The following is a 22,948-nucleotide window of genomic DNA, read 5'->3' as shown; positions in this document are numbered from 1 at the left end:
CACTTGCCCCTCTTGTAGAGAAAAGGGAAAGAAGAAAGAAAGAAAGAAAAGAGAAGAAGGAAAAGAAAAACATATTTGTGAAATGATGTGTACCCTAAAAGTCAACTACTACTAAGAACTGTGGACTTCTAGATACAAGGGGTGCCAACGATGCAGCCTTTTCCTCCTCACTAGCTTCCAGATTGTTCCCCCAAAAGATAAAGAATCTAACCTGATTAAGGGGAGGAAACAGGAGAAGAGACCCCTTCAAACAAATTCAGCAGCTATTGAGCACCTGCCAAAGTGAGGGGCAGAGTAGTGGGCACTGAGAATACAGAGATTATGACAAACCTTTACCTCAAAGCGCTCCCCACCTAGTAGTGAAAAGACAGAATTATTAGATCCCACAGAATGCAGATGTGCTATATCCACCCTAAAGCTCCCAGTCACCTTTTTCTCAAAATAAAAGGTTCCTTTGGAGGCTTGTGGGAGAAAATAAACCAAGCTATCCTCCTGGTGCTAACTGGTTCTACACACTAAGCACCTTCTTGTGCTTCTGGGAGGGCTGGGAACAAAGTTCTCTTTCCTATCGCAGAAGGAACTTATTCTCTAATTAAGATGCTATATAAAAAACAGTAGGAAATTATCAAAGATCACACTGTGATATGATGCCATGGTTTATGGAAGACCTCGGTGCACTCTAAAAGTATAGAAGCAGCAGGAGCTGGGGCCTAATCAGACGTAAAGGTCATCCAGCTGAAGCAGGAAGTGGAGAATCAGCAGTCTTCCATTCCAAAACACCCTGCATTGGACACAGGGCAGGATCCTAACCCATCACTTCTACATGGAGCTGAGGAATAAAGTCACCAGGTCCTTGTGCTGTTACTAACTCTCCATAATGTTCCCATTAACTGAATGCCTTGGTGCCCAGAGTATTACTCACTTTCTATCCTGTCCTATCTCCCCCACCACCAGTATACTAAAGACAGCTGCTTATCTCTCTGAGGTCCAGTTAGATGCTTTGAACCTCCCCTTCCTCTAGTACTTTCGGGGGTGGGGGGGTGCATAACCCCCATCTCATCCAGGTCCAATAACCAAATTTAGAGGATGCCCAATTGAGTTGTCCGGACTACCTTTACCTCCAGCTATGACTGGAGTGGAAAGAGCCCTAAACGAAGTCTTAGCTCAGTTCAGCTATATTCATGCTGTGTAGGTATTGGCATGGGCCTCCCTTTCGCAGGCTCAGTTTTCTCAGATGTAATATGAGAGGCATCAATTAGGGATGTAGTTATAAGCCCTAGCCCCAAATTAGAATATCCTAGGGAAGCTCTTAAAAAAGACTAATGCCCAAAGCCCTAGGCCAATCAGTGTCTGCAACATGCTTCCACAGATGAACAAGACAAATTGTATGGCAAGTTGGACTTCCCCAGTGGATCAGAAGGCAAGGGGCCTAGCTGGACCCATGCAGAACTCAACACCTGACTATAAGAACGGCAGCTCTAACATTTAAACTCTACCTTCAGTCTAGCCCTTAGGACCACTAAGACCACTAGGATTATGAGCTTAAATTTTGTCCTCTTCCAAACTTGCTTCAAATCCATAAGAAAAAATCAATTAAAATATACCAGCACTAGTAAATTCAACCTCACATGCTTTGACAATCAAGTGAACATTAATTTTTCCTTCTTATAAAGGACTAGGCCTATCGGCCATTATTATTATTATTATTATTATTATTATTATTATTACTATTATTCCTTTTTAGAGCCACACCTGTGGCATATGGAAGTTCCCTTGGCTAGGGATCAAATCAGAGCTACAGATACCAGCCTATGCCACAGCCATAGCAATGCCAGATCTGAGCCACTTCTGCAACCTACACAGCAGCTCATGGCAACACCATATCCTTAACCTACTGAGAGAGGCCAGGAATCGAACCCAGATCCTCATGGATACTAGTTAGGCTCATCACTGCTGAGCCACAATGGGGAACTTCCCTATCTGCCATTATAAACTGGGTTTTTTCACTTGCTGTATCTGGTCTCCAAGGCCCAACTTTAAGGATCTCACACTCTACACAATGGGGATGGTGACAAGGAAGAGCTGTTCTTCCTGCTTCCACAGCTTTTGACTGCTCTAGTGACACATTCCCTAGTGACAGTGTCACATTCCTGAGTGCTTACCAACTACTTGTGACCAGGGACTACTGTCTACCTTACGATGTCATCCAACTGACTGTTTCTGGTGGGTTCCCTAAGAACTACTTTTCCAGAGCACCTCTTCTCTACTCACTCAGATCAGGCCAGGTTTGACCCTTGCCACCCTTGTCTGCCTACCCCTCTACCCAGTTAAGCTCCATAACATTCCCAAGGCCCTTCTATGAAGGTTGCACCTCTAAACCCAGATGTAGCTAACCCCTCCCAAATTCTCAGAGCTGGTAGAGTTTCCATTTGGCACAGTTTCCCACAGAATGGGAATATTTCTGAGATGTGTGCCACCATCTCTCTACCCAAGGTGGGGCAGATCAGACTCCATTGTTGGGGGAAAGGAACAGCTCTGAATAAATCACATACTTGAGGGCAGAAATGGCCCTGAGAGATTAGCCAAATCAGCTTTTTGCAGAACAGACTATAGTCCCAAAAGGGGCAAAGGCCTGGCCAAGAATGCCCTGAGAAGCTAGCAGCAGAGCTTAGACTAAGCTCCAGCTCTTCAACTCCAGAAGAGTGCTCTTTCCAAAATTCCCCAATACCTCTTCCTTTCAACAGGTTGGATCAATGCTCATGCTCCCACCAAGGTTCAAACAAGACCCTACATTAGTTAGGTCTAAGCATTCCCCAAACAATTCTCATTTCCTAACAAGTAACATCTGTGTGTCCAGGAGCAAGGCATAGCCAAGTTATCGGCCCAAGCAGGTGGAAAGCTCAACCAGCCTTAAAGGCAGTGGTCTGACATTACCAAGAAGGGTGATACAGGAAGCCAGCTACAGAACAAGTATCAGGCCAGGCCCCAAGCAGGCAGAACACAAAACAACATGACAGGTAGACATCCACACAGAGATCCCCAACTGCTAGAATGCTAGAATTCTCTCTAGACTTTATTCTTCTCCCATGATTTCTTTTTATTTTATTTATTTATTTATTTATTTATTTTTAGGGCCGCACTCACGGCATATGGAGGTTCCCAGGATAGGACTCTAATCAGAGCTACAGCTGCTGGCCTATGACACAGCCACAGTAACACCAGATCTGAGCCGCGTCTGTGACTTACATCACAATTCACGGCAATGCCAGATCCTTAACTCACTGAGCGAGTCCAGGGATCAAACCCTCAACCTCATGGTTCCTAGTCAAATTTGTTTCTGCTGCACCATGACAGGAACTCCTCTTATGATATTTTAGAAGAGACTGAAGGGAGGTTAAGCAACTACTGGACCAGGGGAAGGGCCTGTGTTTAAAGCTGAAACTTCTTTTCTAGCCTCAGAACTCTGGCTTAACCATGACTAGAGCTTAAGTCCAGGACTTTATGAAAAAATACTTGTCTCCTCTTTCTACACCACCTATCCTTTTTTTTAATTTTTATAATTTTTAATGTTTTTCATTAAAGTCAATTTACAGTGTTCTGTCAATTTCTACTGTACAGCAAAGTGACCTAGTCATACACATATATATTCTTTTCCTCTCATTATCCTCCATCATGTTCCATCGCAAGTGACTGGATATAGTTCCCTGTGCTATACAGTAGGGTCTCATTGCTTATCCTCTCCAAACACAATAGTTTGCATCTATTAACCCCAGACACTCAGTCCATCCTACTCCCTCTCCCTCCCACTCCCCCTTGGCAACCACGAGTCTGTTCTCCAAGTCCCTATATCACCTATCCTATGCAGTCTCATACCAAAGTCTTCTTTTTTCCCATTCATGCCCTGTCTCCCTTATTCATTAGCTGAATAATTTCTGCAGAGTGACTTAAACTCTTTGAGCTTCAGTTCCCCCATATGAAAAAGCAAGGTTAATAACCTGTCAACTGGAGAGAGTTAATGAATATCAAATGACATAATAATAGTGGTAAAAACTGTTTTGACAACTACAGTGCATAAAACAAATGTAAATAATTATCAGTATTTGTGTTGGTGACTTTTTTTAGTCCAAACATGGGATGAGAACAGCTAGGAACACTGGAAAATAACTGCAAGGCAATGCCAACCAATTTATAAAGGGATTCCTTCAATTCACATGTGACACTGCTGTTTTAAACAGGGAACTACTTGGAAAGCAGGCAGCTAGTCCCTAAACTTATAACTCCCAGATTCCCTCCCCTACCCTAGTATTCCCTTTTCTGGGCTGCTCAATAGCTAGAGGTTCCCAGAGGGACTTTCCCAGAGAGATATCTAGCAGTTCTTTCAAGATTTCTTCAGTGTTGCCTCTTCTGACAAAGGCTAAATCCCAGCAGAGCGGGGGTTAGGAAGAACTCTTCCAGAACCCACTGGGATAACAGTCCATATCAGGCAATCTCGCACATGGTTTTCCTAGCTCCATTCTTTGATTTCCTCTCTCCCAATCCCAGTCTTATAAATTTGTCACCCTTACCTGAGTTCACAGCCTGGAAGGATGGTCATAGAGGCAATAAATTACCCGGGAAATAGAAGGCCATCACTTTCCTTACTCTGGAGGTCAAACTTCACCATTTTCCTTTTGGCTAAGGTCAGTTATCCACATCAACTTAAGAATAATACCCTGAGTGGATAGCTTTACTTCAGGAATTTTTTGGAAATATTTACCTAACTAATTATGTCTTCTTTGGACTACCAGAAGAGCTAAGGGAGTTTGCATTCCCTTGGCTCACATGGCTTAGGACAGTCAGTCCACACATAGCTAGGAGAAAAATGTTTTGTTATGGATAGTTGAGAACTGATTATATGGCAACGCATCATTGGTCCAAATGGTCTATAAATGATCTGTTTCACAGAAGTGAGCTTTTCCTGATAACTGAGGCTTACCCTTTAAAGGATCATAACCATTCTTAATGGCAAGGTGAAAGTCTTTTATCCACTGACACACTATACTGCTTTTGTCAAGAGAGGCTGTAAAAATATGATTCATGTTTCTCTGAGCACCCAAATCCTGTATGCTTGATTCAGGTTGATGCTTGATCTATTCTACAGAAATAACATTCAACATTCAAGAACTTTTTTTTTTTTTTGGCTTTTTGGGGCCTCACCTGTGGCATATGTAAGTTCCCAGGCTAGGGGCTGAATCGGAACTGCTGGCCTATACCATAGCCACAGTAATACCAAATCTGGGCCACATCTGCAAACTTGGCTACAGCTCATGGCAATTCCAGATCCTTAACCCACTGAGCGAGGCCAGGGATTGAGACCACATCCTCATGAATACTATTCAGGTTCATAACCCAATGAGCCACAAAGGGAACTCCCATTCTAGCACTTTCTAATGTTATCTTACCCAAGTTTCCCACCAACCCTGAGGATTAACATCACCACTTTACCAATGAGGAATGGGAGGCTCAGAGAGGTTAACAGACTTCCAAAAGATCACACAGCCAAGAAGTGTTGAAACATCTTCCTACAAGCCTGGCCCACAATAAATGCCTAAAGATACTTTGGATCCAAGCCTTCTCCCATAGCCCAAGAAATTTTTTAAAATGTCATTCCTTTTCTCTTTTCATAGTCTGACCTCAGGGCCTTGCTCTCCCTGCCTCACAAGGATTCAGAAAGCTCCAATCACTCAACCTGCAGGCAGCTTCCTGTTTGTCTAAAGGGGAAGGCAATAATGCATTCAGTAAGCCTAGCCTAGTCAAGGTCAACCCCTGGTGGCAGAGGCTCCAGGATTAAAGGCTGTGCAAGCAGAAGCTCTGCTCCACCCATTGTGAAAGTCTGGGAACCAAGAAGACAAGAGAAGGGCGGGGCATGTCATGAATGGGCAGAAGAGAGCCTGAATTTCTGGTAAGCCAGCTTCTCCTTGCCTAGCCTAACTCGTTCACCATGATCAATACCCTAGCAAGCTTCTAAGACCAGAAGTGGCCACTGGGCTAGACTTTTTTTTTTTTTTTTTTTCAAAATGGACCCCTGAACAACATGGCTTTAAACTGTTCTGGTCCACTTACAAGTGGATTGTTTTCAATAAATAGGTACTACGGGACCACACAATCTGCAGTTGGTTGAATCTGTGATTGGTTGAATCCGCAGATGTAGAACCAGAAATATGGAGGGTAGACTGTACATTTACATGTGGAATTTCAGCCACGAAGGGGTTGACAACTCTGACCTCCCTGTTGTTCAAGGGTCAACTGTATTTATTTGCATTTCAGAAATCACTGTCTTCCTCAACTCTTTAACTGGATAGCTCAGCTAGAGCTGAGAGCTCTGCAAAATTTCACCTTTCTGCCACTTGAACAAGATCCATGGTAATTATGAGGTGAGGGGATTGTAACCCAGCTTCACTGCTCTTCTTTGGGGAATACTGGAAAGGCATATGCACACCAACAAAATACGCACACACGCACACACACACAGACACACACACAACTTCTTTACTTAATCTTGGATAGCTCCAGCAGCCAGAGGTCTTTTGAAGAACAGGGTTCTCAGTCAGGTACTGTCTGGAATCAAACTACCCCAAACTGGCAAAACCACAGAAGAAGGAGGAGGCCATTTTAAGCACAGGAAAGTGGTTTACCCTACCATGAATCACTCAACTAAGATCACTTAGGCATAAGTAAAATCACAGCTATCTCTAGAAGTGGGGTCTACCCAGCCTGGAAAGGGAACAGCTTTCATCATCCTATCCTTCATACCAACAGAAGGGTCCTCAATTCCCACCTTCTCCAGAAAGCCTTCTCTCTCAGGCAGGCAAGTCCTTACAATGTTTTCTTTATTTCCCATTCAACGAAAAATATGAGTCCTTTTCATTTGTGTAGATTCTAAGTGTTCCACCCATTTGACAATTTTCTTATTAATAAGCCCATACAGATATTAACATCTGATTTGCTATAAAAAGATGCCCACCACATAGTAAGTTTTAAAAAAGTTGCAGCATAGTATGGATTTATTTTTTGTATGTATTTAAAGTTATATATATATATACACACACACATATATATATGAATGAATTTAAAAAGGAGTCTGAGTTCACATAAATAACTGGTTTACATAAATATTGGTTCTCTCTGGAAAACAGTCAGGGCAGAAGACAGGTGATATATTTTTCAGTGCTGCTTTATTTCTTATAGCAAATATGTATTAGTTTCATAATGAGAAAACACAAATCAAAAAATTATAAAATAAATAGTCTGGTTTTATTTAAGTCTGTACTAACAAAAAAAGCACAGACTGGGTCTATTAACATTATCTGTATGGTGTCTAGCTCAGCACTATAAGAACAGATGGAAAAAGTCATTTAAAGACAAGATGTCCTTGGAGTTCCCATTGTGGCACAGTGAAAACGAATCTGACTAGGAACCGTGAGGTTGCAGGTTCGACCCCTGGCCTCGCTCAGTGGGCTAAGGTTCCGGCGTTGCCGTGAGCTGTGGTGTAGGTTGCAAACGTGGCTCAGATCCCGCATTGCTGTGCCTGTGGTGTACGCTGGCAGCTGTAGCTCCAATTGGACCCCTAGCCTGGGAACCTCCATATGCCATGGGTGAGGCCCTAAAAAGCAAAAAAAAAAAAAAAAAAAAAAGACAAGATGACCTTCAGAGGCTCTTGATATTTTAGGGCACCCAACCCTATAGAGTAGGCCTAAACATACCTCCCAAATGCTGACCACATCCCTCTCTCAGGAATGTATGGGAGGAAGAGTACCACCTATTACTCCCCAAATTATCCTACTTTGACAAAAACAGGCCCAGATCTGCAGATATGCAGCTTTGGGCCCTAAGGTAGCCTGGGTGATGGCAATGGCAGTGGTGGTGACAACAGCAGCAATAGCAGAACTCGGCTGCTGGGTCCCCCAACATGATGGTCTACAGGATTTCCTTGTTGTCCTCCTTGATCTGTGTCTGGTCCTACTCATCTCTGAGAAGAGAAGCCAATTCAATCCTTAAACCTCAGGAGCACAAACCTCTCCGGATTAGATTACACAATGCAGTCCTGACTGCTGGCCATGCCACAATGAGCAGCCCACATACCAAAAAAAAAGTAAAAACTTTTAAAAACTGGGTAATGCTTCAAATACGTACCCCAGGGCCAAGCTCCAGGTTTCTTCATAAAAGCAGATAGAGGAGTTCCCGTCGTGGCGCAGTGGTTAACGAATCCGACTAGGAACCATGAGGTTGTGGGTTTGGTCCCTGCCCTTGCTCAGTGGGTTAAGGATCCGGCGTTGCCGTGAGCTGCTGTGTAGGTTGCAGACGTGGCTCAGATCCTGCGTTGCTGTGGCTCTGGCATAGGCCGGTGGCTACAGCCCCGATTAGACCCCTAGCATGGGAACCTCCATACGCCGCGGGAGCAGCCCAAAGAAATAGCAAAAAGACAAAAACAAACAAACAAACAAACCAAAAAACCCACAACAAAAGCAGATAGAAATGCTTACATGGCTACCTGTTAGAATCTACTGAAAACTTTTTTTTTAATTTTTTTAATTGCTTTTTTTTTTTTTAGGGCCACACCCGTGGCATATGTAGATTCCCAGGCTATGGGTCTAATCAGAGCTATAGCTGCTGGCCTATGCCACAGGCACAGCAATGCCAGAACTGAGCTGCATCCATGACTTACACCACAGCTCATTGCAACGCCAGATCCTTAACCCACTGAGCAAGGCCAGGGATCGAGCCCAAAACCTCATGGTTCCTAGTCGGATTTGTTTCCACCGCACCACAACGGGAACTCCAGAATCCACTAAAAACTTTGATTTGAAATTTCTCCTTTGGTGTGAACACAACTATATTATGTGAAGACATGGGAAAAGGGAATGGAAATTGGCTATGAACAAGCTGACCACTCACAGGTAAACAGTCTCTTCAAGGCACACAAGAGGGAAAACTCTTCCCCATTCCTTGGCATTACACCACTCCATTCTGCTTGGGCCACATTAGGCAATTTCCAGTGGGCCACTGAAATTATTGCTTGTCTTTCTAGCAGATATGGCCAAAGGAGTCTGTGCAAAACAATTCCAACTTGACAATAGTAGTAATTAATGTATCTACTCAACAAATATTTGTTGAACATCTTCCCTATGCCAGGTGCTGGGGATACAGTGGGTAGTGAGAAACTGCTCCTGTTCCTATGACACTTACATTCCTAGTGGGCTAGGCTGATAGAATGAAAAGAATACATTCCTGAGAGTCCTGGGTTCAAGTCTTGCTTCTGCCCACTACATGACCTTGACCAAGTCTTTTCCCCTTGTTGTGTTTTATAGTTGACCAATAGATCTTCCACAGATTTAAGTAATGTGCTTCCTTTATAAAACATAAAATTCTCCGGTGGGTTAGGGGTTTTCAAATGGCCAGTACAGCAGCAAGAAGAAGTCATGGGTATGTGGAGAAAACAAAAATCATACTGGATGGAGAAGAATTCCTATCCAGAGACCTTGGATGGTTCTTCACGAGCTGCTTGCCCAAGACAGGTGGGACGGGCAGGCTCTTGAAAAGCATATAGTCAGCGACAGACACAGTTCTGTCCTAATAGTACATGGCTGGTTTGCATCCAGAAGGCCTGAAAGGTACGTAGTTTTACTGTAGCTTCTATAAATACTTCTACCTCCAGCTCAGGGGATGTTAGGAAACCCTCTGCTCTAGTACCCCTCATTTGTTGCTAATGAGCTGAGGAAAAGGTGGTACCTCCCTCCTCAGCCACTTGTGGCCCTTCTTGAGTAGGGCAGTGCTGGGGCCAGGTGGAGCTATGCTGCCAGGTAAGTGGGTAGATTGGACTTCTCTGCATACCTCCCACTAAAAGCATCAGGTTGTGGGGCGCCTATGGGAATGTTTGCTCAGGGAAACTGTAGCATCTGATGTTCTGTGCTCAGAAGCTGGGTAACATACATGGAACAAAACTTTAATAGGATAACTGGAAAAAAATTATGGGATGTCCTGGGCCTATCCTCCCTCCCCTGTGCCTCACAGCCCACAGAGCATTTCCAGATGCATTAGTGCCTAAATCTTCACCATAACCCTAAGAAGCAGGGTATTACTATTCTATTTTGCAAATGGGAAACTGAGATTTGGAATGGTTTGAGAAGTTTGCACTGGTAGGTCAAGGCCAGCAAGGACTCTCTCAGGCCTCTCCTCCCTACAGGTGCTAATGCACCCTCCCCCTCTCCAAAGTGTATTTTCTTTATTACTGGTGCCTAATATGTCCTACCAAGTGCTCATCCAACACTGTTGGATCCCTTGAATACATTACTGCTGCTTCCCCTGCTCCATGTCTGTCATTGACTATGCACTCATCAAAGGCCTACCCAGCCCTAACCATCACCTGAAAAAAAACAACCCTTTCTTGGGGAAGGAGTAGTTAGAAACTTTAAAGTCCACAAGTTTACTACTAAAAGAGAAAGTGCGAGAGCCCAGATAACTGCAATATCACGTGGTAGGTATTATGAGAAATTCTTAGAAAGTATAGTGGGCACATAGAAGACAGTACAACTAATACTACCTGGGAGTATTAAAGAAGGCATCCAGTGGAGGTGGCATGGAGTGGGAGAGATGAAGAAGAGACACCTAACATTTCAAGTTGAATAGAAAAAACATATGCCAAAGGTGAAATGTATAAGAGGTATGGATTACTTGGGGAAACTTGATCCCACAAAGCTACAGCATGGTGTACATGGAGCAACAAGTGGGAGTCTGAAGAGAGAGCTAGGATGGAGCCAAGTATCAAAGGGCTCTCCATATCCGTCATGCTAAGGTGTATAGATTTTCTCTTGTTCTCACTGACTGCAGTGTTATAAACACTGGACCAATCTGCTAGGAGTAATCTAAATGCCCCCAAAAGGTGAATGGATAGTAAATTATGACATAGTTATTGGGTGGAATTTTGTAATGGCATTAAAATGTTTGTGTTTTAAAACTAAATAATATTTACCTAAGTTTTTAATGATATGTCAAACAGGGATAAAGAAGTAAGATTTTTTAATGTACAGTATAATTACACCATAGAAGACTTAAGGTAAATACATGAGATGTGATAAGAAATACACATAAATAATAATTGCTATGCTGAAATGGTGGGCTTATTTAAGATGTCTCCCTCTATTTGATAAACTTTGTCATATACCATGTTGGGTTTCATAAAAGAAGAAGTATAAAAATAACCACTCTTCTTGTAATTGACTCCTCTTTCCTTCTCCCCTTCTCCTTCTCCCACTGACTTCCCTACTCTCCCTCACCAAGAGCCTTTCTAATCTACTACCTGTGACTAGGATGCTTAACAACACATGTTGAGTCCCCCGGGAAGGAAAGGCTGCCAGCAAGGTGGCTGCTCCAAGCCCCAAGTTCCTGCATGGTCCTGAGACCATTCCAGCTCAATGCTGGAGAAGAATCTTTCACTCAAAAGCATCATCCAGCTTTCCCCAACTAAGCCTTCTCTGATTAAACTACCCTAGAAATTTGTACCCAAAGGAAAGATACCAAGAAAACTCCTATATTGCCCTCACTCCAGGAGGCTCAGGGCAGGTGAAGATTATGTTCATGGCCAACTCCTAGGTGGCTGAGATAGAGCCTGAGATCTTTGATTCACAAGCAAGCTCTGTATAAAATGTCAGTAAGGAAAAAGAAGGCCGAAAACAGATCCAGCCAATGGTACACCATCTCCAGAAACTAGCTTATGCCCCATCAGCCCATTAGGCCCCCACAGGAAATTCAGAAATCCTTCCTCTTTGATCTATAGGTCTGCCCAAAGGAAGTCATAGTCACAAAATGCAGGATCAGTTGAAAGCTAAACACTAGGCTTGTGGAACTCTCCCTCACTAGAAATGTCTCCCCTTCACTCCACCCAAGACCACATCACCTAGCTCTCCCCATCCAAGGGTAATAAACACATCAGTGACTCAGACAGAAGAAGGGGAAAGGGAGTTTAGCAATTTAAGACTCAGCCAAAAGCAATTTTATAACTGTAAGGAGAGGGATGTTGTGGGGGAGGTAGTAGAGGAAGTCAAATCTCATTTGCATGTCAGTTTTGGTTTGTTTCTTGGTCTTCCCCTTCCCTATTGGAACAACTAATTCAAGGGTCTTCTATTCTTCCTGGAGTCACCAATGACCCAAATTAGCCAGCAACAATACTTTGCAGGCTGAACTCCAATACCTCTAAGCAGAGCTCACTAAAATAGAGAGGGCTACTTACACATTGATAGCTGGGGGGAAAATGACACTCCCAATTCCATTCTAAAGAACAAAGAGCAACTTCTCCAAATAGTCGCTGTTCTCTGTTGTTACACCCTTTCCAAGAACCTCTTACTATATTCTTAAAGACTGGGGATGAATAATCATACTGTCAGAAAAAGCCAATGTTCTCATTTTATAGATATAAAAATTAAGGCCATTAAAGTGATTTGTCCAATGTCACAAAGGCGGAGACTAAAAACAAGATATTCTGATTCAATCTGTCATTCTTTTCATTTCTACTCCAAAGCATTTTTTAAAAAATCCAGATAGGGGAGTTCCCATTGTGGTGCAACAGAAACAAATCTGACTAGTAACCATGAGGTGGTGGTTTGATCCCTGGCCTTGCCCAGTGGGTTAAAGGATCCAGCATTGCCATGAGCTGTAGGTCACAGATGCGGCTCAGATCTAGTGTTGCTGTGGCTACGGTGTAGGCCAGCAGCTGCTGCTCTGATTTGACCCCTAGCCTGGGAACCTCCATATGCTGCGGGTACGGCCCTAAAAAGCAAAAGCAAAAAAAAAAAAAAAATCCAGACAGGTGCTCCAAGCTGTGTCAAAAGTTCAGCTCTTTTAAGCTAAAGCTAGACAGCTCAGACTGAGAATAAGAGGCAGAAGGATCTTGGACCCAGCACACTCAGGAAAGTCAAGTTCGAAGACTTGGCATATCAAAGGCACACTTAAAGAACTTACCAACTAGAAGGCTTTAGAAGAATGATTTCAGATGCTGAGAGCCCAGCCCCACCCCATCAACCCCTACACTCTGAGCATTTTCAGGCCAAGCAAGACTACTCTTAGGCTATCAGACATCTAGGTAAGAAGCTAGAGGGAGGTGACTAGGCAAACTGAAGAGGGCAAGGAGAGATAAGAAAGCAGGGTGGAGAAATCACAGTCATTCCAGAGCTCTCACATCTTCCTCTCTCCTTTCTCACTGCCTGCCCCCACCCCAGGCCCAACAAATAACCTCACCTCCTGCTCTAAACAAGCCCTATGCAAGGAAAAAGAAAAGCTGCAGGTGGCAACTTGAGGAAGGTATTCCTTGTACCAAAGAAGAACAAGGGACTAGTTTAGGTGGCAAAGGCACTGGAGGGGGAAAAATATAGCCAAATAAGGCATACTTGACTGGTAGGGAATCATCAGGAAAGGTTCCAGAAGCTGACATCGAAGGGAGGAAGCCTTTAGTCATTGGTTTCCTCTGGCAACTGGCCTAAAGCCAGGAGGCAAACTCCCAACCTTAGAAAAATGCCCAGGCTATAGCAGAGAGAAAGGCAACTAAATCTAAATTTTCCCCAGGCCCTCTTTAGCTTCTGTTGGAGCACCTCTCCATGTACCAGCAGAGAGGTGTAATATAACCCTGAAGCAAAATGCAGATGTTCTCATCAAGTGAGAGTAAGGAACCTGGGAAAAAGGGTTTTGCTCTACTTTGGTTACATATTTCTGATACTGTATGTTTTCAAGTTGTTGATGTTTTCAAGTTAGAGAAAGGAAAAGTGCAAAGACAAAAAATGTTAAGTGACTTTTGTTATCAACAAAGGAATTTCTGTGGGTTAGTCAATCCCTCAGGAATATCTGCAAGGATATTTGGAGAGAAGTTTAGCTTACTTAAATCCCTTGAGGATAGTAAAGATTTGTACAACTTAATTAATGACACCCAAATTGGCTCTTACCTTGACCCCCACCCTCCAAATCCATACCACAGATTAGTCAACTCTAATTAAAGATTACAACCAGTAAGAGCCTCTTGGTATACTTCAACGTTCAGGCTAAATTCCTGAAAAAGGACAGGGGAGGAGTGAGGGGCAGACTAGACCAAGACAGTAAGATCAGGAATCTTATCTAAACATATTTTACTGGAGGAAAATGAGCCTTGATCTTTCCCAGGTATTTAAGGGAGGCCAGGATTAAAGAAGGAAGGAAAGGTTGACCAAGCCTGATAGGTAGGCCTTATTCCCCCTCCTAGGCCCTGGCCCCTGTTACCTCCCAAATAAATATCTAGGAAAGGATTTCTCTGGATTATACTTTGCCCACATCTCAATTTTTCTTTCATTAGACCCTAATCGATAGCCTAGCCACACAAAGTATCTATCAAATTCCCACAAAGTACAAGAGTCACCAGAGACAGGAAGAAACCTCAACATTCAAAGTCACCAATCATGGAAGCTACCTGGCAAATCATTACTACTAAGTGAACACAGTGGTATGTCCCCATACCATTGGCCTAGGAGTTATGTCAACACTTGCCTTATGCCACAAGCCCACTGAAATGAGCATAAAATCTATTTCTGCCATTAAATCTAGTTCTAGGCACAACCAAAAAGTTGTGCTTTTAAAGTTACCCAAAAGGTCCTTTCTCCAAGTTTAAGGATAAGAAGCTACAGCTGGGTCCTGGCCAGAAAATGCCACAATTTTCAACCTATCACAATTACACATGAAAAAATCCTCCCCTCATTTCCATCCTTTCTCAAATACCTATCTCATAGCAAAGCCACTGAGAGAACTGAAAGCTGTTTTTAGGCTGCCGACCTAAAGAGAGTAATCACTAGCTCTATTCCTTGGTTTAGCTCATGCAGAAACATGAAGGAAGGAGCTGCTCACATACCCACTTGGGCAACAAAGACAACCAAATTTGTTTTAGTTAATTCACCTAAATCTGGAAAATCCAAGGTGCAGTTTCCCCAACAAACCCTTCAGAAGGGGTCTGCCAACTGAGACAGGACTACTGACTCCAACTGACCCTAGAAAGAGCAACTTGGTCTATACTTACATGTACTCTGTGGCTCCCCTTGAAACAATCATCACGTCAAGCCTTCCTTCATTTCAGACAAACTTATTTTCAAGAGAGCACTGGCCTAGAGCCACCTGGTTTATAACCACGTACCAAAACTATATCACTGTCCCACCCAGAACAGCCATTACCCCCAAGCGTATACATCCTTCAAGGCCCCATTAGTGTCCCTTCTTTTCAAAATCTATAGAAAATATCATGTAAATTATACATTTTTTCCTCTCATTTTTAACTCATTTAAAAACTGTCTTTAAGTGAGTTAGCCCTAAATCTCCAGTAGGACATCTATGAAAGTACCAATTGTATCCTCTATTCATTTATCTGTATCCATTATAGTAAACAGTACCTAGTAGCCATTCAATAAATGGTGAGAATGCAGCTGCCTGCCTTCATTCTTACCCATCCTACCTAGCACAAGGTTAGGCATTTGGTAGTTCCATAAATAATTAATAATAACTAATATTTGTAGAGCACTGATTAGATGCTAGGCACAGCTCTAAGCACTTTACGTACTGCTTCATTTAATTCTTAAAACAACCCCATGAGATAGGTACTACTCTTATCTTCACTTTACAGTTGAGGAAAAGGAGGCAGAGAAATTAAGTAACTTGCCCAAGGCTACAAAACTAACTGGACACAGCTGGGATTTGAATCCAGACAGTCTGGTTCCAAAGTTTATGCTTTTCACCAATACTCCATGCTCTGTTTCTATAAAGGCCTAAAATGTCCTTATATGGATGGCTAGCTAGGTACCCTCACTGGCCTACAAAACCTAGAGATGAGTAGTGCGGGTTAAGGTGGGAGACTCCAGTCTGTATTCAAATGGTTGCAAAGCAGCAAATATTGTCACCAAAGTGGAAAAAAAGTACCATTATGGTCTCCTAACTCAAGGAACTGGTCAAGCTGGAGCATTAAGTCAGAATACAAAGAGGACAGAGCTCAAAAATTTAAGTGGCAAAGAGAAAGTGGGGAATTTGGGTGAGGGGCAGGCAGGAAGAGAAAAAAGTCATTTTGAGGCCCCAGAAGAACTGAGTCACCCACTGACTAAAACCTGCTACAGCAGAAGCTATTTAGGGGAACTCCATTGTGGCCATATTGTTAATGTAATCACCACAGAGCCAATTCTCTGGAAGTCTGTGTCCCCTGGGTGAAAAGAGTCATCCTTCCAAATCAGGCAAATCCAGTGAGAGACCACTAACTTGGGAATCAGGAGCGCCAAGTTCTCCTTTCAATACTGTTACCAACTTCATGTGATCTTGAAGAAGCTGAATAATCTTTCTAGCTATGAATATGAAAATGAAATTACTCAATAAAGGCTCTCAGGACAGTGAAGCCTAGACTCAAGCAGGAAAATATGGCCAGTCTCCCCTTCTTACCTCCCTTCAGCGCATACATCCACTTTCCACCACCCAAACAAAACACTTACCTTCCTAGGAAATACTGCGAAGAATCCCAAAAGCAAGGTCAGAGCTTGAACCACCTCTATTATCACCATACAAAGTCACATTTGAGGTCAGCTCAACATTCTCAGAAGGACCTGCTCTTCCCAAGATCATTTTAACACTATGGTCAAATCACCCGCAGCACAGAGGGAGAAAACACTGAGCACCACACAGCAAGTGCCATTTAAAAGACAGACATTCGAAATTCCTCCCCTAACCTGGGGCCAAGCAAGTTGGATATTAGTCCCAGTCTTATTACCAGTTCATTCAAATCACTTTTTTTTTCCTGGGCTTTGGTATCCCCATCTAAAATATAAAACTAAATTTGAATGAAAAATTTTAAGGCCAGCTCAGTTGTCCTATAATTCCAAAAGGCTCCTGTGAGAAACTCAGACCACCCAGAACAATCAGCTAAAAGGGAAGCTTAAGGCTGAGGAAGATATGTGTCATCCTAAGAGCAGGTGAATTTGAAATGCTGTACCCCACAGTTAGCCCTCAGCTCAATGGTGGTAGATACTTCAGGAGATTGGTTTATGGCCACCAGCTACTCACTGTCTAATAGTTTATCTAACTACCACACTCAAGAGCTTAAAAGTAAACTTAAAACATAACTCAGGAGTTCCCTTCATGGCTCAGTGGTTAATGAATCCAACTAGAGACCAGGAGGTTGCGGGTTTGATCCCTGGCCTTGCTCGGTGGGCTAAGGATCCTGCATTGCCATGAGCTGTGGTATATGTTGCAGACAGTCTCAGATCCCGCATTACTATGGCTCTGGCGTAGGCTGGCGGCTTTAGCTCCCCTAGCCTGGGAACCTCCATGTGCCACAGGTGTGGCCTTAGAAAACAACAAAAAAAAGACAAAAACAAAAACAAATATAACTCAGTAGCTTTCTGGCCTCTCAGCAGAATCAGCAGAACTCTGGGTCGGGGGTGGGAGGGGGCAGAGTTCCCTCATGGTTCAGAGGGCTAAGACTCCAGCTTGTCACTGCTGTCGCTCTGGTTACAGCAGTGGTGCGAGTTCAATCCCTGGCTCAGGAATTCTCATGTGCCTTGGGCAGAGCCACAAAAAAAAAAAAAAAAAAAAAAAAAAAAAAAAAAAGAATAAGAGCTACGGGGGTGGGGGGTAATGCTACATCCAGGCAGTTAGAAGAAAGGGGAGGAAAACCCACGAGTTGTTTGTGTTTGTCTGAGGCTCTTCAGTCAACCCACAGCCATCATAATATAGTCTCAGTTGATTTCTTTCTTGTTTCTCAGTCAGAAAAGCCATAGTCCTTTCCCCTCCATAGACTCAAGAAGAAATGACCAAGAATACTCATGCCAGTGTTCTTGTCTGAGCTACTTATGAGACAAACCAATTCCCAAGCTAGAAACTCTCTATTCTGAGCTCAGTATCCAGCACTCCAGAGGTAGGAGGGGACAAGAAGATACATTTTAGCAAGTGCTGTTCAACTCTGTATTCTCAGCATAGCCTAGCACACTGTCAGTTACAGAGAAGGCACTCAAATTTTAGGCACTCAAAAGAATGTATGAAGGAATAGACATACAAATGGGACGCTTGAGTCTATACCATCAAGGCTTTCATGATCAGTACTAGAAGGGTCCCTAGAGTGTATGTATTCCTTCATGACAAGCTGTAGAGACTGAGGGCCTGAAGAAAGAACTGCCTAAAGGCCCACTTCATTTGGATCACTTTACTGAGGACAGAGATGTTCTTCTTACATGGGGAAAGAAGAAAAACTATCAAGTCAGTGCTACTTGCCATTTCCACTTTCTAAATCAATGGAGTCCTGAGCTAACCCTCCAAGTGATTGCTCCTGTACTACAAATCAGAAACTGGAATTGAAAAGTTTTTCAGCTCTATCAAGAATGAAATAGGAGAAGAGATGAAGAGCAAAACCAGTCAGTCATGACAAGAACACCTCCTTCACCTGAACAACAGATTATCCCAAAATAGACCACCAGATAACTTCTAAACCTCCAGCATTCAATAAAGCAAACTTCCGAGAGGAGGAAGAGAGACAAAAGTAAAAAGAACACCCTTAAAACAAGCTATTGTTTCAGGCAGCTGGATAATTGTTAACAGTCAGTAGACTAGTGATCAATACCATCTCTGTCACCCACTCAGAGAGCAACTTTCCCCTCTCTAAGCCTAATATGACAGAGTAAAGATTAGTTGGTACGTTGCAAGGTCCAACAAAAGGTCTCCTACCCCACTATCCCCTCTCTTCCCAGAAAGTTATTCAAGGAGAAGCCTAAAGGAAACCCCCAAGATGGTTCCTGCTTTATCATCGAAACTTTCACAAAGGGCCAAGTGAGCTGGAGGACCAAAGAAGTGGACAGATGCAGGACTCAAAATGTCAGTCTCTCTCACATAACCTCCATTCCTGATCCCTCATCTGCCCTTGAAATCTCCAGGCAGGGCTGATTCAAGGGTTAAGAGACAGATTCTGCCTCCTATTCACCAAGTATCACTTTAGTGCCACTCGAATGGCTCAAGCAATGCTAAGAATGACAGGAGAATAAACAGTCCACATAGGCCCTGTTAAAGTTTAGCTGAATGCAGACCCAGAAGCCTTCAAATCCTTTAAGGAGCTGGACTCCTTATATCTGCTCATATGGTTTCTCCCATCAATGACTATTCGATCACCTTTCTCCTGACCTGTTGAGCTAGGGCTAAAAACTCAGCAAACTGAAGAGGTTTTACCAAGACTGGCCCTCTAAGACCCAGATTCAAATCCTAGCTTTGCTACTGACTTGCTGCATCCTTCTAGGTCAAGTCCTCCTATCTGTGGATCTCAGTTTCACCATCTATACAATGACAACAACTGGACTCAACAATTGTGAAGAGCCTTTTCAACTCTAATAAACCAAAAATTCAAGAATACCTTGAAAATTCAAAACAGTCACTTTTTAGGGAATCTGTGAGAGTCCCAAAGACTTTGTGATCTAAAAAAAAATTTAAAGAGGGTGGAGGGGGATATTTTTTTTACAACTGTCTTATCATCACCAGAAATTACAGATGGCAGTTAATAATCTGCTCCATTCTAGCTACTAAAGCAGACTCAGGAAACTGGGAAGTAGAAGCAGAATCCAAGAATTGGTGGAGAAAGGGTACAGAGGGATATGTTTTAACAGATTTAAAGGGAGCTGGGTGACTAAGAGAGAAAATTGGCTGTAAAAGTGAAAGCAACCCTGGACAGATTGTACACATAGTTCATATGAATGAACGGATTTGATTTGTCCACTACCCTTCCCTATCTGTCATACTCCAGAAATAGCCTAAAGCACACTAGTGAAGAAGGAATGAAGAACAAGGAATTTTCTCCCTTCATTAAAGTTATTAGCTGGTATGCAGTGAATTAGACTGTGCCCCTAGATGCCTCAGCATTGGGTTAAGGAATGAGAAAAGTAATAGGAGGCACCTTGTGACACTTCTAACTCTCACCAGGAGACAATACAAAAGCCAACATTGGTTACTTTGCCCAAATCATCCACTTCCTTTTATCTGAGGACAAAAAGGCCTGAGAATAGGGGGAAATTTGCTTTCAGCAAGAGAAGGGGCTCAACTTAAATCTTTCGCTGAAACAGAACAGAGGGTCAACATGATGAGCATCAAAAAGCATGGACCCCAATTTGATTCTGTCATCATGTGCCCTTAGGTGTTTGTCTGTAGGCCTAAATATCCTCATTAGTTTAAAACAGAGAGAAAAAAAGAGAGAGAGAGACATACTACATAGACAGTGTCTAAAGTCCCTTTCAGGTTAAGACTGGAGATCTTAAAAAGCATGATAAAGTTGTTTCTCCTAAAAGATGACCATTTCTTGAAGTCACACAGCTGAGAAATCATCCAAAGCTTCCAATCTACCAAAATTCATCCTTCTCTTTGCAACTTGATTCAAATATCAGTTAATCTGCATAAAAATACTTTCAGTATTCAGGTACTTTCAGTACCCTAGGCCTGACCTCAAACAACTCATACTCCAGTCTCTCTCCATAGCAGGAAAAGGATAACCATGCTGTCTTCTTTGCTACTTTTGATTGAGATAGGATGGTTAAGATAACTTTGAGACAATTTCCAGGCCTATCAAGTTGTGTTTAAATGAGATATCTCAGGATTGAGGATGAGAGATGCCACTAGAGAGGAGAGGTTATGGGGCACAATCTATTCCGAGAGATCCATCCACCTATTTAGGCAAAACCACATCTGAAGAGGAGTCAAGGAGTCAACCACAGAGAGATAAACCCAAAGAGAGGCTCCTGGAAGGATCTTTATAATCCCCTGTGATGGCAGAAACAGTGTTTTTATTTCCCCCCCTGCCTTTTCAAAACCATTCTCTGTCACTGTGTGTATGTGGGGCAGAGAGGGGGTGGGGGAGTGTGGTAAAGCCCCATGTCACAAAACCATGAGCAACTGAAAAGAGAGATGGTAGAAGTACACACTTGTTGAAAACTTGGTGTGTTTAAAGGACAGGGCTCATGGGAGGAAAAAGTATGTATACATGTATGTGTAACTTGGTTCCCATGCTGTACAGCAGAAAAAATAAATTAATTAATTAATTAAAAAAAATAAAGGACAGGGTTCTGGAAAGGCAAGAATGACTTGGCAGTAAGGCTGGAACACAGCAACGTGGCAACCAAAGCTCAGCACACGCCCAAAGAACCAGGCCCCCACTCCTCTTTTCCAGGGGCTCTCAGACCTTCTCAAGACTACCAGTCACTATCTTACCTCTAAAAGGCTCAGGCAGCCCTAGGGAGAGGGGTCAGGGGGAACTGCATTGCCTAAACCAGTGTAACAAGCTACTTGGCCTAAGGGACTCAAGCCAGGATGGTCACCCTGCCTTCCTGAGCAAGGGAAAGGCCTCAACAGGCATTTGGCATGACTTGCACAAAAGCAAGCAGGGCTCATTATTCAAGCACACCCCTCCTCCCCTCCCTCCTGGGCATCCGGCCCCGTAGGCCCCACTCCCAGGAGGCTTCTGCTCTTCTCACAACAGCCAGTGGGGTGGAGACCAGATCCTAGAAGCTACCACCACTCTAGAAAGGTGTGGCCCCACAGGAGATTCCACACCTCACAGAACAGTCCGGAGTGGATAGAGAGCCAGTAAGCAATGAGAAAGACGATTTAGCAGTGGAGAGGAGGAAGAAACCAGTCCTCTCTGCCCCCCCCACCGCCCCCACCGGAGATAGAGCAGACCTTCCTTCAGACTAGTGCCTAGTGAAGTGTTAGCTTTCCCAGGTAAAAGCAAGAGGCCTCAATGAGTCTGTCCACAACTTTCTCTTCCCCCTCTAGTGGGAAACATCTGAAGCCGCCTGGGGAAGCTGTGGGAAAGGTGAGTGGGGGTTTGGGGATGCACTGAGCAGCTCCCACACTCCTCCTTGCTTCTTAGTTCCCATGGCCCCTCCTGGGCAGTGGCAGACTTGCTTCATAAAGGCACCAATTCCTGGACTGGGTAAGGGTCCTCCTCCGGACTAGAGTCCTCTCCCCTGTGCCCAGGGCCCCTCAGGAGTAAAAGGAGACGTTGGGCCCCCAAAGAAGCCTTCACTAACTGTCGCACTGCATACACAAGAAACTGTAATCTGAGAAAGAGGTCGGCCCCGCCCGGCTCGTGCTTCTATCCCTAGACCCCCTTACCGCGACGGCGCGCCGGACCCGGACCCCACCCCCGCCCCTCCCCACGCCAGGCCACTGCGGAGGGCGCGGCACCGCGAGCCGGCGGGTGGCTGGCCAAGACCAGGGCCGTCAGGCAGGGGCCACCAGGGTCCGCAAGAGCACCTCCCCCCCAGGGCCGGCAGCGCCCACCCTGGGCACTCACCGTCTTGGGCATGGTGGCGGCAAAGGCGGCGGAGTTGGCGAAGTTTGGCTGGGAGCTGTCGGGCGGCACTGAGCACGCAGTACACAAGGCTCGGACTCCGAACACTGGGGGCTCGGATTGGGCCTCTCGCTAGCTTCGGGGCGACTGCTCCGCTTCCTGCTAACGGGCCACGACTTCACAAACCCCACCCAGGAAAGAGCCACCCCCGTCGCGCCGCCCGCTCCTTTATGTGGCCGAGCTTCCGCGCCGCTCCCCGCCCTCGCGCCCGCCTTCTCCTTGGCCGCTGGCCTCGCCCCGCCCAGCCCAGCCCAGCCCAGTCGGGCCACACCAGCTACTTGGGGGCTAGGCTGGACCTGAGCGTTCCAGTGGGAGCTCCCACCCCAACCAGAGTCCGCCTGCCCCTCTCCCACCCGCTTCACAGCCCCTGACCCTCCGCATCCGGGCCATCCCGCCCCACTTCCAAGTAGGGCCAGGCCCTAGGCCGCACCCTGGAAAGAGGCTTACAGCCCTGACAGCAACTTTCCAGTAATGGCGAGCTCACTACCTATCAAAACTCTTGGTTTCCTCTCAAGATGGCTCTGACTCTCAGAAAGTTTTTCCCACGTGTGT

General features: G+C 44.4%; 1 protein-coding gene across 1 annotated transcript in view; it reads right to left on the bottom strand.

The window, feature by feature from the left end:
* MSN (moesin) overlaps nucleotides 1-22,558 on the bottom strand; it is a 63,978-nt gene extending 41,420 nt beyond the window's left edge. The window contains exon 1 of the mRNA XM_047765881.1: nucleotides 22,340-22,558. Within this exon, the coding sequence (XP_047621837.1) occupies nucleotides 22,340-22,351 (12 nt within the window). The 5' untranslated portion in view covers nucleotides 22,352-22,558. The remainder of the gene's footprint in view (nucleotides 1-22,339) is intronic.
* Nucleotides 22,559-22,948: the final 390 nt, after the last annotated feature.

The sequence above is a fragment of the Phacochoerus africanus genome, chromosome X (assembly GCF_016906955.1).
Source record: "Phacochoerus africanus isolate WHEZ1 chromosome X, ROS_Pafr_v1, whole genome shotgun sequence".
NCBI lineage: Eukaryota > Metazoa > Chordata > Mammalia > Artiodactyla > Suidae > Phacochoerus > Phacochoerus africanus.
Note: the sequence above shows the minus strand (reverse complement) of the source record. Positions and strands in the feature narration are given on the sequence as shown.